Below are 17,114 nucleotides of genomic sequence, written 5' to 3'. Positions count from 1 at the left end.
GCAAATTGAACATAATATGTTTTGAAAGGCTTCTTCCTCCTCCTTGGAATGTATGGAATATGATGGGAAATATCTCATTTTAGTTCAGTTTTGCTATTTTACTGGACTTAATTCACTATTTCTATACATGCAATTCCTGCTTATTGTTCTTGATAATACCCGTGACCCTGAAAGGGACAAGCGGTAGAAAATGGATGGATGGATGTTCTTGGTAGTATCCTCTGAAACATATAGAAGTGTATTTCTGTTCAAAAAGAAACAAAATAGGACCTAACTATGTGTTTTTATCTTAAATCTACCCCCTTAGAATAACAGTGGGATGGAAGATTCAGAGTCTTGAGTGTACAAACAGTGGAGTTTTGTCTTTAGAGGATTACGATGATCTAATATGCGCGTGTGTGTGTGTGTGTGTTTTTGTGTCAAAAGTCAAGGAGTTTCCTTTCATTTCAAGCAAATAATGACCCTATGTCACGGATTGGACGACGAAAGAAGTCCGAAATAGAAAATCTAGCAGGGTTCCTGGCTAAAAGTCGAATGAAAGGAGTCTCTATTCTTCTCGTTCCCTCGCTTCTTTCTCTCTCTCTTTCTCTCGGCCGTCCATGTATGGAAAGTTCCATGTTGTCATTTGCTAAGACGGGGCTCCTGGTGAGCCAATGAGATTTCAAGGAGAGATCAAGAATAATACAGTGAGGGGGGAGAAAGAGTGGAAAAGTCCAAATATAAAGTTGAGTGAACGAGGCTCCATCCATCATCCATATTGTAATCCAATCCTCTGCCTCTGTAAGCATTTCTATGCTACAGTAATTGTTTGCCTTTTTGATTAGGACGTCAGAACACAAAGTCGTTTTTTGTGCTTTTAGAGCCAAAATTCTAATTCACAGCGAGGGCGACCCTTTTTTGGATAATGCCTTTTTGTCCTGACAAACTATCCACCGCCTACCGTCCACATCGGACCGCAGATCTTTACGGAGATAAATCTACTTCGTACAGTAGTAATGTCATTGTAAGCCTGTGCTCCCCCTCCATCGAGCCAGCAGCAGAAGCATGTTCGTAATCACCTACATGTCTACAGGCCAGACTAATAAAAACCAGATGAGCGTCAGGTTTCTTTAGCCTCCTCTAGTGGAATACCACATACTCCCAGCCCTGGGTTATATGTTATGGGTTGGTTAGTTCGAGTTGCAGTGGCATTTAATTGCCTGTGAATACATGCATGCATTCTTGAAGGGGAGGACATTCAGTATGGGCGAGCCTCCTTAGCGGGTTGTTGGAAACTAATCAGGCAGTTCACGGTGTGATTGATTGACGCCAAGAGGTGCAAATGCAATCTCCTCTAAAGCAGTTGTAAAGTCCATGTTCAAGAGGATTAAGGGCAGTCCCAGGCTACGTTCACACTGCATAGAAGGTTTTCAATTCAGGTTTTTGTTTGTCAGATCTGATCTTTTTATGTTCACATTACAAAAAAAAAAAAGCGACATCTAATGTGAAGGCAATCTGACCCGCATGCAGACACGACGTCACAAGTGCTGCAGTGTGTACGGAAGTAAACATGTCTCCAATTCTTTTCTTTTTTTTTTTTTTTTTTTTTTTTTTTTTAATAAATGTTTTTATTAAATTTGACAGGTATTACAATATACAATAGAACAGTAGTCACATTTTCCCCTTTTTTTCCCACCCACTTCCAAGAACAGCAACCCAACACATACGCCATACACGCATAACCCCCCACCCCCCAGGTCCTACATACAGTAAGTTAAAGGTACAGTCACAAATGGAAAATAATTAGTACATCACTTTCTTCTCAACACAGGCAGATAGTAAATATACACCCAGAATAAATATAAATTAAAAAAAACAAAAAGGAAGCTGGTTTATGAAAGGTGAACTTTTCATGTGTCCTGTAGCGTCTTTAATTTAGCGATGTCGTCAACCACACAGCCCCAAACAGAATCAAACTTTCCAGGTGCCCCCCTAAGATTGAACTTTATTTTCTCCAGATCTAAATACATCATAAGGTCTTTAAGCCATAAGGAGGCTTTGGGGCAGACTGGTGACTTCCACTCCAGCAAAATTCTCCTACGTGCTAATAAGGATGCAAAGGCGATACTATCCTTAAATTTTCTCCTTATTTGGGGATCTGATACCGTCCCAAAAATAGCCATTTCTGCACATGGTGTCAGATTTAAATCCAATGGGCTTGGGGTCTGGCTGTCCCCTGCTTTTCTCGTGCCCTGTCCTCTGCCGGGTGCGTCTGTCTGCGGCCTGCTGCTGGCTCTTGTGGGCGGTACGGTGGGTCGGGCTCTGGGGTTCCTGTCGCTGGCCGGCTTGGCTGCGTGGGGGCGGTGGTCCCTGGTTCCCTGGGCACCACGCCTCCTGTTTGTGGGTTGGGCTCTCGGGGGTGATGAGGCCGTGCTCTGGCTCCCACGCACTCTGGGAGTCGAATGTATTGTACCGTATTTTCCGCACTATAAGCCGCCCCGGGTTATTAGCCGCACCTTCAATGAATGGCATATTTCAAAACTTTGTCCACCTATAAGCCGCCCCGGACTATAAGCCGCGCCTACGCTGCGCTAAAGGGAATGTCAAAAAAACAGTCAGATAGGTCAGTCAAACTTTAATAATATATTAAAAATCAGCGTTCTAACAACTCTGTCCCAAAATGTACGCAAATGTGCAATCACAAACATAGTAAAATTCAAAATAGTGCAGAGCAATAGCAACATAATGTTGCTCGAACGTTAATGTCACAACACACAAAATAAACATAGCGCTCACTTTCTGAAGTTATTCTTCATTCGTAAATCCTTCGAATTCTTCGTCTTCGGTGTCCGAATTGAAAAGTTGGGCAAATGTGGGATCCAAAATGGCCGGTTCCGTCTCGTCGAAGTCATCGGAGTCAGTGTCACTGTTGTCCAGCAGTTCTGTGAATCCTGCCTTCCGGAAAGCTCGGACCACAGTTGTGACCGAAATATCTGCCCAGGCATTTACGATCCACTGGCAGATGTTGGCGTATGTCGTCCGGCGCTGTCTGCCTGTCTTAGTGAAGGTGTGTTCGCCTTCGGTCATCCATTGTTCCCACGCCGTTCGCAGTCGTGATTTGAATGCCCTGTTGACACCAATATCCAGCGGCTGGAGGTCTTTTGTCAATCCACCCGGAATGACGGCGAGTATTGAATTAAGCGCGTAAGCGTGTCTCTTAATGTGATGTTATGAGCTAGCAAATATAGCAACTACACTACCCAGCATGCAACGATAGTGACGAGCATGCGCGGTAGCCCTGAGAAGCGTTGTTGTATGTGCTGGCAGTTAGAATGTGGTTATGAGTACGCTGTGAGTTAACGTTGAGAACTCAGTTAACATGCCTCGTCTGCATTATTTATAATTAGACAGACAACACACTTAATAGGAGCCATTTTGGGGTCTTTACATAAACACACAAATGGAAATGAAACGTCACATATCCCAGCATGCACCGCGCGCTTCTTCGTCATCCACTGTTCCCACGCAGTTAGCAGTCTAGCTTCGAATGCCCTGTTGACACCAATATCTAGCGGCTGGAGGTCTTTTGTCAATCCACCCGGAATGACGGCGAGTATTGAATTAAGCGCGTAAGCGTGTCTCTTAATGTGATGTTATGAGCTAGCAAATATAACAACTACACTACCCAGCATGCAACGATAGTGACGAGCATGCGCGGTAGCCCTGAGAAGCGTTGTTGTATGCTGGCAGTTAGAATGTGGTTATGAGCACGCTGTGAGTAAACGTTGAGAACTCAGTTAACACGCCTCGTCTGCATTATTTATAATTAGACAGACAACACACTTAATAGGAGCCATTTTGGGGTCTTTACATAAACACACAAATGGAAATGAAACGTCACATATCCCAGCATGCACCGCGCGCTTCTTCTACGGGGAAAAAAGATGGCGGCTGTTTACCGTAGTTGCGAGACCTAAACTTTATGAAAATTAATATTAATATTAACCCATATATAAGGCGCACCGGATTATAAGGCGCACTGTCAGCTTTTGAGAAAATTTGTGGTTTTTAGGTGCGCCTTATAGTGCGGAAAATACGGTACATGCAAATTCACATATGCTCACATACGTACATAGGTACCTACGCTCCCACATACATACACAAATACAGTACATATTTACCTACCTAATGTTCGTACATCCACACGCACATTCAATATACAAACATACACATACACATACTGTACATATACATTCACTGTACGAACACATATACACATTCTGTACATATACAAGTACATATGCATACTTACACTCATGCACATAATCACGTTTCATCAAACATATATTAACGTTGTTGCCCTAGGGTAAACTGGGTGTAACACATGGCACACTGACAAAGCTTAACCTATTGTGACTATAACAATCTACAAGGTTAATGTAGGTTGCTTCTCTTTCTCCCCCTCCATTTTTCTGCATTCTTTCGTATCTCAAGTTATCATTACGTATATGTATGCATTTAAACAACTGTATTGTTGATAATAAAGGTAAATTATTGGTATTGTTCATTATCAATAGCGCTATTTCTATTGGTATTTGTATTGATCCATTTGTAGTGTAATAATGCTCATTGTCATTTCTGTATTATTTTTTATTTTTCGCTAACTGCTTATTTGCTATTACTATTACCATCATATTTGTACATGTCATATTTGCTGATGTTGCTCTATTGTTGTTGTTGTTGTTGTTGTTTGCTGTTGTTGTTTTTGTCTCTCTGTCTAATCCCCCTCTTGTCCCCACAATTTCCCCCTCTGTCTTCTTTTTTTTTCTCTTTCTATCCCCTCATGCTCCGGCCCGGCTGCACTAAATGATAATATAAATACATTTAATAAAGTCAAATACAAATAAGGCAACAAGAGAAGTATCCTACACTTCTCTTTTGTAAAGTAAATCTGAACAGCCGACATGGGCATCTACATCAACTATATGATTTGCCTGAGAAGCTGGACAGGACACAAAAAAAAAATAAAAATAAATAAATAAATAAATAAATCCAATGCCTTAGCAAGGTGTTTGAAAATAGTTGTCCAATAATCCAGCAAATGGGGACAAGACCAAAACATGTGCGTCATGTTTGCAGGTGACATGTAACATCTGTTACAAGTATCCGAGATATTGGGGTATATTTTGGAGAGTTTGGAATTAGTAAAATAAATACGATGGACAACCTTAAATTGTATTAAATTAAGCCTTGAACAGGATGTACTGTTATTAATTTGGGTTAATGCAGAATCCCAATCTCCATCATCTATAGATCTGCCTAGCTCTTCTTCCCAATTCCCTCTGATTTTATCAAGAGACGTTTTACCAAACTGGGATATTAAGATGTAGATTTTGGAGATTAGGCCTTTCTGATTTGTGGGGATATCTAAAATTGAGTCAATTAGCGAATTAGGTGGAGTATTAGGGAAAGAGAGACTATTTAATTTAACAAAATTACGAACCTGAAAGTATCGAAATAGGTGAGATTTTGGTAGGTCAAATTTTTCACACAGTTCACTGAAACTAGCGAAGACATCACCATGCATAAGTCCTTTAGCCTGCTAAGGCTTGACTGCTTCCATAGAGAAAACGCTACATCTGTGTTGGGAGGGAGGAAGAGGTGGTTATTATGAATGGGGCTGTGGTTGGATAAGCCCTGCAGGCCGAAAGTATTTCTAAATTGAGACCAGATTCTAAGGGTAGAAATGACAATTGGACTACAAGTAAATTGGGATGGTCGATAAGGTAATTTTGATGTAAGCAGATCCAAGAGTGAGGTAGAACAGGAACAAGCTTCAGACTTGCACCAGATTAATTCAGGTTCTTGGATCCAGAGAGTCACTTTGTGTATGTTAGCTGCCCAATAGTAGTATTTTAGATTAGGGAGTGATAAACCACCTACGGACCTATGCCTTTACAGGAACTCTCTCCTAATCCTGGGAGTCTTGCCTTTCCATATAAAGGATGAAATTAGTTTGTTTATTATGCAAAAAAAGGAATTGGGTAAAAAGATAGGCAAACATTGAAATAGATACAAAAATCGAGGAAGCACATTCATTTTGACGCAGTTTACCCTGCCAGCTATAGTTATGTGTAAATCATTCCACCTTTCCAAATCTAATTTAAGTTTGTCGATTAGGGGTGGAAAATTGTCCTTGTAGAGAGCTGGTAGCTTACGACAAATATGTACACCTAAGTATTTGAAGCTGTTCCTGGACATCTTAAATGGGAAATATCCATCAGGGATCTCAAGGGCCAAATTATTCACAGGGAAGCATTCACTCTTAGCGAAATTCAGTTTATAACCAGAGAATGATCCAAAATTGTTTAGCAATTCAATTATCTTTGGAATGGTAGAGATTGGATCAGATATAAACAATAGTAAATCATCCGCGTATAGAGAATGTGTGTGTTCTAGACCGCATCTATGGATTCCTTTACTGATACCAGCCGATTTAAGGGCAATGGACAAGGGTTCGATTGCAGTAACGAATAACAATGGGCTTAGAGGGAACCCCTGGCGTGTACCTCTGCCAAGTGTGAAAAATTGGGATAACATCCCATTTGTGCTGACAGCAGCCCTAGGAGAAGAGTATAGAAGTGCTATCCAAGATATATATTTGGACCCAATGTTGAACCTCTTTAAGACCTCCAATAAATATCCCCACTCCACCCTGTCGAAAGCTTTCTCCGCATCTAAAGAGACCACCATTTCTGGCGTCTCCTCGGATGCTGGAGAAAAAATAATGTTAAGAAGGCAACGAATGTTGGAAAAAGAGTGCCGGTTTTTCATAAACCCAGTTTGGTCAGGTGATATGATGTTTGGTAAAATTGATTCAAGGCGCAGGGCCAGTGCTTTAGCTAAAATCTTATAGTCAGCGTTTAAGAGAGAGATGGGACGGTAAGAACTACAATCGGAATCTACTTTGCCCGGTTTTAGTAATAAAGTTATTGACGCTTCGGTGAGAGTTCGAGGCAGGGTACCCCGGTCCAGAGAATCATTGTACATATTTAAAAGGAGAGGAGTCAGTTTATCTGAGAATTTTTTATAGAACTCTATAGGATAGCCATCTGGGCCAGGGGCCTTGCCGCTCTGCATTAGTTTAATTGAATCTACAATTTCCCGGATTACTAAAGGTTGATCCAAAGCGCTCTCTTGAGTAGTAGTTATGGATGGGAATTTCAAGTTATCCAGGAAACTCATCATGATTGTTTTATCAGCAGCGCATTGTGAAGTATATAGTTCAGAGTAGAATGATTTGAAGGTGTCATTAATGACTGAAGGAATGACTGTAAGATCATCTGTGGGGTTTCTAATTTGTCGAATTTGCCGAGATGCTGACTGACTTTTAATTTGGCGTGATAGATGGCGCCCTGCCTTCTCACCGTGCTCGTACAGGAAGCCACGCGATCGTAAGAGTAATTTTTCAGTTTCTTGTGTTGACAATAAATTATAGTTCATTTGCAGATTTTGTCTATCTTTAACCAGTTCAGGGTGTGGAGATACTGATAGCTGTCTGTCCAATTCTGTTATACTTTCAATGAGCTGCTCCTGTTTTTGTCTTCTCAATTTGTTTTGTCTTGCTGAATAAGAAATAATCTCTCCAAGTAATCTCTGGGAGACTTTAATGTCTCCCAGAGTAAAGACGGGGATATGGGAGTAGAGTTGTTAGTGACTAGAAAATCATCTATCACTTTGGAAATTGTTTTGCAGAATCCGTCATCATTGAGTAGTATGCAATTAAACCTCCATAGAGTCTGCGTTTTTTTTAAGAGTGTAAACGAAAGATCAAGTAACAATGGAGCATGGTCAGATATCACTATTGTTGAATATTCTACATTGTCGACAGCCGGAAGGAGATTATCATCTATGAAAAAATAGTCAATCCTTGAAAAAGTTTTATGGACCTGGGAGTAAAAAGAGAATTGTTTTTTATCTGGGTAAAGAAAACGCCACGGGTCCACACCTCCTATTTGACCCATGAGTTTTGAAATTGTTTTGGCCATTTTTAATGGGGGGCCCTGCCTTGGACTAGATTTGTCTAGCAACGGGTCTATTGCACAGTTCAGGTCCCCCCCCAATATTAAACGATGGGAACTGAGGTCTGGCAAAAATGAAAACACTTTCCTAATAAATGCTTCATCATCCCAATTGGGTGCATAAAGGTTGGCAAGGACAACAGACATATTATTAAGAGAACCTGAGACTATTACAAAGCGACCTTGATGGTCAGTTATGACATTTGTTGGGCTAAATTGGGTTCTTTTGTGTATTAAAATAGCTGTACCTCTTGCTTTACTGCTAAAATTTGAGTGAAAAGATTGTCCAACCCATGAGGCCTTTAATCTATGGTGATCCTTAGTGGTCAGATGAGTCTCTTGTAGGAAAGCAATTTCAGTTTTAAGGTGTTTTAAATGGGAAAATACTCTACCTCTTTTGACTGGGCCGTTGATCCCTTTAACGTTCCAAGAAACAAATCTCAAGCAAGATAACCCTTTTTTGTTTGTATTAGCCATAATCACATTTGTAAAAAATATGGTGAGATGACACAATGCCTTGTAGAAGGAAGTGGTATTAACATACAGACAGGACTGAAAGAAAAAACAAGTTTGTAGGACCTAACACACAAAAACCCCAAAACAAAACCCATAGAAACGAGGAACAAATAAACCCTCCTAAACCACCCTAAGCTTGTCCTGAGAACTAGAACTAGCAGCGGGACTCCATAAACTCTGTTACTTCCGTACGACATTGATCTGTGAACTAATATCACCGAGCAGATAGGGCTCCTTTATCTGCAAATGTGTCTATAATGTACAGTGGGTGCCACTTAAATAGGAACAAGCACCATATTAGCAACATAATTATATATAGAGAATAATAATGGGGAAAAAATAAATAAATGATAATAATAATAATAATAATAATAACACAAGTAGCCCCTGGTAAGTGTCCGTTTCAAACTGGAAAAATTAGAGAAAGTAGAGAAATAAAAATATCAATTTACAATATTTAAGTTAGTCATAACTTTTAAGGAAGAGGGAAAGAAGGAAAAAAAAAAAAAAAAAAAAAAGAAGGTAAGAGGAAAAAGAGAAAGAAAAAAAAGAAGAAGAAAAGAAAAAAAAAGGTTGCAGTGCAGAAATTGACCGACAGATATAACCATACCTCAAATAAGTTGCACAACAGGATGATTAGTTGCCTGCAAGCCTGGATAAACAATGTCCATTGTTTTTTCTGACGCACCCGTTAATGTCCTCTTCAACGTCTTCCATACAAAGTCATCTTCCACTAACCTGTGGGAGCGATGCGTTCGTCGTAGAAGTCCTGGGCTTTTTGTGGAGAATCAAAGTACAAGTTTTCATTTCTGAAGGAGACCTGGAGACGGGCGGGGTGCAGCAAGCGGAATTTAATTCCTTTCAGGTAGAGCGCATTTTTGATGGGGTTGAAAGCAGCTCGTTTCTTGGCCAAAGCAGGGCTGATGTCCGGGTAAACTCTCAGCTCGGTGCCGCGGTAATCCAATTTATGTTGTCTGGCCCATCTGAGGACTTTTTCTTTCTCTTGGAAACGGAGGAATTTAACGATGAAAGTCCGCGGTTTTCCGGAGCCAGCATCTAGTGGTCTGGGACCGAGGAAGCGGTGAGCTCTCTCTATCTCCGGTGGGCTGGTGAAAACATCAGGGCCCGTTATCGCTATTAGCAAGTCCGACACAAATTTGGTCGGATCTTGTTCTTTCTCGCTTCCCTCTGGGATGTTGATAATCCTCAAATTAGAGCGGCGGGACCGATTCTCGAGGTCGTCCACTCGTTCCAGGAGCACCGTAGTTTGGGATTGTAGAAACTTCACAGCGGCTTCCATTTCGGTGAGTTTTTCAAAGTTTTCACCCACTGTGACTTCGGTTTTAGTCAGACGGCTGTTAAATGACGTCACCTGTTAATAAATCGACTGACTGCTTCAGGGACTCAGTCGACTGTTGAATCAGAAAAGCCATGTCCGCCTTGAAGCTATCTCGTTGTTTATTGAGGAGAGCCTCAATGTCGTTCTTGGTGACTGGGTCGGATTGACCCTCGAGTTCGGCTCTCTTGTCTTCAGACCCTGAAGCTGCTGCTGCGGCCGCCATGTTAGCTAACTTAGCTGAGACGCTCGCTGCTCGAGTTGTTGTTGTTGTCGGTTTTGTCTTCGAGTTGCTCATTATGTCACAATAACCACACTATTTCGCACAAAAATAAGGGATGCGTCAGCCAGAAAAAAACACCGTAAAGTAGTTAGACTTTAAAGAGTAAATGAAAAGTTTGACTGGAGCCCTCCTCTCGCACGTCTGCCCTCTACCTCATCAAACCGGAAGTCCAACATGTCTCCAATTCTAATAGGTTTCAGTCCTGGCGCATTTGTGGCAATTTCAAGCATTTTGGGGAATCAAAGTCAACATTTTCTGCACTACATCATTGCACGTAAACGCTTAAGAAGGGAGAGGGCAAGCTGTGACATCCGCTAAGAAGAGCGTATGGGCAAGCAGTTGGAACATTGACATGAGTTCCTAAAAAATATTATTTTCACCTGATTTTTGCTCATTTTTTAACTATTTTTCAACCGTCTATTTTGGCGAAGATTTATGACGCTTATTGCTTTTTGATGACGCATCGGTCGGATGAATGCAAACCAATTGTTCAGACTGCAGTCCCATCGGATTTATGTCCACATACAAAAGAGGCCTGGGTTGGATTAAAACGAACAATGACAGAAAAAAATCTGATAGAGGTCACACATGAGTAAAAAAAATCAGAATTGACCTACAATGTGAACAAAGTCCTAAATAACGATGGTGAGGAGTGCCTGAGAATAGTCAACTATTCATCAATTCGATTGGGAGGAGTTTGATTCGACTGTCAAACTCGCAGTGGAATCCGCAGACATTGAATCCCCTTCTTCCCCCTGACTACCCCAGGGCCCCAGCGGGTGTGTTGGGTGGATGTTCCGAGATGGGCCTGTCAGTACCTGCCACCACCAGACCGCGGCCCTCCGTCAGACACAGAGCATGCCATGCCATGCCACCGTGCGCTTCGGGTGGGCTGATAGTTCTGGTTAGACTTGCAGAAAATTGGACCCTGCGCCTGCCACTGGTGTGTAGCTTCGACTTGTTCACTTGGGCAGTAAGCCTCCCTTATTGCTCCCCTCTGACAACAAACTTTCCGCGAGTTCACAAACGGAAACTTTGTTACGACTCGGCCGGGGTGTGACGTGACCTTGCGAGATTAGAGAATGACAATAGTTGGATGGAAAAGTTTTATAAAAAAAAGTTGGATCGCGGGCAGAAAAGTCACAATTGTTTTGGTTATATTGTGGCGGTGAAGGAGAGCTCGGAACCATACATTGAGAGCTAAGCACACACTACAAACTGAGAGCTACAGAGCTAGCAAACAGTGCTAGCAGCGAGAGCTAGCCTGTGCCAATCGTGCATCAGCAGCGGGAGTCACCAGCTCAGGCTAACGTGGCGAGGAGACGTTTTTCGAATGCACCGGAACACCTGAGACTACAATGTGAGATTCACAGCCAACGTGTTCTGTGTAATCCAATCCACTTTATTTATATAGCACATTTAAACAACAAAATGTTTCCAAAGTGCTGCACAACAATATTAAAAACAATATTCAAATATTATCCTTAGCTCCACCAATGACTGAATAAAAACAAAAAATAAATACATATAAAAACAATATAAAATAAATATGATTAAAAACGATTTTAAAGGGTAAAACCAATTCAAACAGTAAATAGAAATCACAATTTTAAAAACACAGAGGACAACAGAGGACCACACAACTCACGTAGTGTTAAAAGCCAGAGAATAAAAGTGGGTCTTAAGACGAGACTTAAAACACTCCACTGTGGGAGGGGCAGAGTGTTCCAGAGCTTAGGGTCGACCACAGAGAAGGCCCTGTCTCCGCTGGTTTTAAGTCTGGTCTTGGGCACCACGAGCTGGAGCTGGCTCTCGGACCTCAGAGTGCGCGCATGATTGTAAATGTGTGTGTCCAAGGAAGCTAAACTGTCAATCATGGATGCCAAAATGCGACAGAAAAGCACTCCGGACACACAGGACTGCTTCACCCAGCAATAAAAGGCCACTCTTAGCAGTCCAGAGATAAGGCAATGCAGCCGAATTATTGATACAACTGACAGCTGCGATATCCAGATGCAGAAGACCCTGCGTAGCTCCTCAAAAAATATATTTATAACCATCCACCCATCCATTTTCTACCGCTTGTCCCTTTTAATACTTTTTACTTAATCTTCACTTCAATAATTTGTAATTAAAGATTTTATTTGTGGAAACAAGTTTAACAGTTAAACACTCATGCGTAGACCATGGATGCCACATTATAAAAAAATTCAAAGTGCCCCACGACCCCTCCCGCCACTCCTCGCCCACTCACTTACTCACTCACTCACTCACTCACTCACTCACTCACTCACTCATAGAGATGTCCGTTAATATCGGACTGCAGATATTATCGGCTGATAAATGCTTTAAAATGTAATAAATATATATATATATATATATATATATATATATATATATATATATATATATATATATATATATATTATCGGTATCGGTATCGGTTTCAAAAAGTAGAATGTATCACTTTTTAAAACGTCGCTGTGTACACAGACGTAGGGTGAAGTTCAGGGCGTCAATAAACCTTAAAGGCACTGCCTTTGCGTGCCGGCCAAGTCACATAATATATATGGCTTTTCACACACACAAGTGAATGCAAGGCATACTTGGTCAACAGCCATACAGGTCACACTGAGGGTGGCCGTATAAACAACTTTAACACTGTTACAAATATGCGCCACACTGTGAACCCACACCAAACAAGAATGACAAACACATTTCGGGAGAACAACCGCACCGTAACACAACATAAACACAACAGAACAAATACCCAGAACGCCTTGCAGCACTAACTCTTCCGGGACGCTACAATGTACCCCCCACCCCCCACCCCCGTTACTCCTAAACCCCGCCCACCCCCGCTACCCCTAAACCCCACCCGCCCAACCCCGCCCAAAAAAAAAAAATAATGCACTTGGTGACTTCAATAATAAATATGGCAGTGCCATGTTGACATTTTTTTCCATAACTTGAGTTGATTTATTTTGGAAAACCTTGTTCCATTGTTTAATGCATCCAGCGGGGCATCACAACAAAATTAGGCGTAATAATGTGTTAATTCCACGACTGTATATATCGGTATCGGTTGATATCGGTATCGGTAATTATGAGGTGGACAATATCGGAATATCGGATATCGGCAAAAAAGCCATTATCGGACATCCCTACTCACTCACTCTGTAACGTTTAATCGTCTTTTTGGCACCTTACCAGAGCTGAAGCCTCCCTGGACAAAGCCAATCTGAGGACATCACAAAACTATCCAGTCTTTGCCATGTTTATTTATTTGAGTTTGTTTAGCCTTTTTAAGGTGGCACAAGTTGTGAATGAGTGCTCTTGCGAGCACATACGCTAGCATACAAAAAATACATTCTGTCTATAGTCGACTGATAAACTAGCTGCAAAATCCGACAAATCTGATTGAATGAAATTAGAAAATCGTAAGTTGAAGACAGCCCTAGTGCTCACACTAAATGTTGACACTTTGGACACAATTTAGACATGATCCTTGTGGGATGTACTATTTTGTGTTGGCGGCTATTTTAGCTAGTTCATGCTTTGCCTTCAACCATAGTTCCCCAGTCCTGGAAGCACTCATGCAGTCCCAGACCATGACTTTACCGTCTTACTTTAAAAAAGTCATTATACTTACTTTCACAAAAACGTAATTTAATTAATAAAGGAATAACTCACTTATGAAGGTAATGTATTACCAGGTTAAGAAATTATTGCATTACTTTTTTGAAAGACCTTTAAATATGTCAAATAATTTGAGAGGTTTTATGAGATTTTAAAGCAGGGGTCGGGAACCTTTTTGGCTGAGAGAGCCATGAAAGCCAAATATTTTAAAACGTATTTCCATGAGAGCCATATAATATTTTTTAACACTGAATACAACTAAATGTGTGCATTTTTAAGTAAGACCAACATTTTTAGAGTATAATAAGTCTCTTGTTTGTTTTAATAACATTGTTATTCTGAAGTTAACCAATAATAAATACAATACTTCTTACCATTAATGCGACGTCTTGAACAGGTTTGGTAGAAAATGGATGGATGGATTAAAATGCATGAGAATGTTTTATATTTTGAACGTTATTTTTAACACTGTGATTATCAGCGGAATTATTCATTACTTATCGTGTGAAGCAATGTCAGATCAGATTTATCTGAGAGCCAGATGCAGTCATCAAAAGAGCCACATATGGCTCAAGAGCCATAGGTTCCCTACCCCTGTTTTAAAGTCTACCAATTTCCTACCAACATGCCAGGGGGCAGTGTTTTCATTATAGCGAGCAATCCAAACTCTCGTTGACTAGCTATGTAGCTTCTTGAGTAGTTGTAGTAGTAGTAGTTGTTGTAGACCAGAGGTGTCCAAATATTTTCCAGCGAGAGACACATAAGAGAAAAATTGAAGGATGCGAAGGCCACTTTTATGCATTTTGTATATGAAAAATACTCAAACCAAAACAATGTAGGTGAACATATGCTAACTTTTGAAAAACACTTCTACATCTTAGTTTTGTGTTACAGATAACAAAGCAATAAAATCAGTCATGATTATTTTAATAATGATTGTATTTGCATTTATGTTAACTGTGCTCTAAAGTAAGCTTGTATTTACTAATATTGCTATTATACCGTCAACTGAAACGCTTTTGAGGACTTTAGTACACTCAAAAAGATATCATGTCTCACAAGAAATGTGTACACTTTTTCATCATAACAGGACACACGGAAATCATCCAAGACCTTATACAGTAAGATGCTCAGGTTGTCGGCCATTTTGCTTTTCAGGTCCCATTTTGGGGGGATTTGGTCCCGTTGATTTTTTTCATAGTTTTTTGTTCTAATTTGGGACCTGTTTAGTTTGTGTATAGAATGTGTCGCGGGCCAATACAAATTGAGCTGCGGGCCGCACTTTGGACACTCCTGTTGTAGACGATGACTGAAACAGCATCCAGATTGTTGATATAGATTACAGTGCATAATAATGCGCCACATTGCACTGCCAGTAAAAGTAATGTTGCTGTAGCGTTTGAATTACTAACCTGTTACTGGAACAGAGCTTGTAACGTAGTAACTCACTTGTATTGCCAGCTATTTAGACTAGAGATGTCCGATAATGGCTTTTTTGCCGATATCCGATATTGTCCAACTCTTAATTACCAATACCGATATCAACCGATACCGATATAAACAGTCGTGGAATAAACACATTATTATGCCTAATTTTGTTGTGATGCCCCTCTGGATGCATTAAACAATGTAACAAGGTTTTCCAAAATAAATCAACTCAAGTTATGGAAAAAAATGCCAACATGGCACTGCCATATTTATTATTGAAGTCACAAAGTGCATTATTTTTTTTAACATGCCTCAAAACAGCAGCTTGGAATTTGGGACATGCTCTCCCTGAGAGAGCATGAGGAGGTTGAGGTGGGCAGGGTTGGGGGGGTCGGGGTGCATGTTGTAGCGTCCTGGAAGAGTTAGTGCTGCAAGGGGTTCTGGGTATTTGTTCTGTTGTGTTTATGTTGTGTTACGGTGCGGATGTTCTCCCGAAATGTGTTTGTCATTCTTGTTTGGTGTGGGTTCACAGTGTGGCGCATATTTTTAACAGTGTTAAAGTTGTTTATACGGCCACCCTCAGTGTGACCTGTATGGCTGTTGACCAAGTATGCCTTGCATTCACTTGTGTGTGTGAAAAGCCGTAGATATTATGTGATTGGGCCGGCACACAAAGACAGTGTCTTTAAGGTTTATTGACGCTCTGGACTTCTCCCTACATCCGTGTGCACAGCGGCGTTTTAAAAAGTTATACATTTTACTTTTTGAAACCGATACCGATAATTTTGATACCGATAATTTCCAATATTACATTTTAAAGCATTTATCGGCCGATAATATCGGCAGTCCGATATTATCGGACATCTCTAATTTAGACAGTAATAGTTGTGTTGACTCATTTCCAGTGGATAGTAAATGTATACTGCTATACAAGCTGCAATCTGACTATCCTCAATTATATTCAAGTTTACTTTCTGTTGTATTGTCCCTTGAGAAGATATAATCAAAAACGGTTTCTGACATATTGTGTTGTGACTTTCGATAACTAATGAAAAAAACTCTATTTCGTTTCCTCAACAGGTGACGTTGGGCGGCACGCTAATCGGAATCGGCCGCAAGACCTCGGATTGCCAAGGCAACACCAAGTACTTCCGCTGCAAATTCTGCAACTTCACTTACATGGGCAGCAATTCTGTAGAACTGGAGCAACACTTCCTGTCCACGCATCCCAATAAAGTCAAAACCCCGCCAGACACCCCCTTGCTCACTAACGAAAACCAGGTTAAGGGGAGGAGCCCGATTGTAGAGGGTTCCGAAAGAGTGGCAGTACGAGCAGAAGATGACTCTCTTGTCGGGTATTCTATCCCGATCCGGGCTGATTCGTCGGGTTGGCCGGTGGAGGGCGCACAGGGGGCGTACTACTGGTGCAAGTACTGCAGCTGGAGCTGCGAGTGGACGGGAGGGTCGGCCAAGCTTTTGGAGCACTATGAGCAACGACATACGGCGAACACGGGGAGCCCCAACGACCTCAATCCTGGAGAAAGAGGAAGGAGAAGGGAAGGAGAGTTATCCAAAAGTCGCAAGGATCTGCTGTCTAGCACCAGCCAAGGTAATCCAGTATAGGTATAGGTTCTTAAAAATATCAGACTGCTCCTGTCAAACAGAGAAGATCTATGATTAGCATTTTTCCTGGAGATTCTTTAAAGGGTAACTTTTTTTGTATTTTTGCCTATCATTCACAATCCTTATATATAAGACAAGAACACATACGTTTTTCTTTTTTTTGGATGGTATGTTCATATCTTCTCATTTAAATGAAGAATCAGTCATAATCCTCACGAAGGGTTAAAAA

The 17,114-nt window shown here is 41.0% G+C and overlaps 1 protein-coding gene across 4 annotated transcripts in view; it reads left to right on the top strand.

The window, feature by feature from the left end:
- The window catches only part of trps1 (trichorhinophalangeal syndrome I), a 262,982-nt gene that overhangs the window by 120,562 nt on the left and 125,306 nt on the right, over window positions 1-17,114 (top strand). For all 4 annotated transcript variants that reach the window (XM_061966986.2, XM_061966983.2, XM_061966985.2 and 1 more), the window contains exon 5: window positions 16,343-16,871. In XM_061966986.2, the coding sequence (XP_061822970.1) occupies window positions 16,343-16,871 (529 nt within the window). The remainder of the gene's footprint in view (window positions 1-16,342; window positions 16,872-17,114) is intronic.

This window comes from Nerophis lumbriciformis, linkage group LG11 (assembly GCF_033978685.3).
Source record: "Nerophis lumbriciformis linkage group LG11, RoL_Nlum_v2.1, whole genome shotgun sequence".
NCBI lineage: Eukaryota > Metazoa > Chordata > Actinopteri > Syngnathiformes > Syngnathidae > Nerophis > Nerophis lumbriciformis.
Note: the sequence above shows the minus strand (reverse complement) of the source record. Positions and strands in the feature narration are given on the sequence as shown.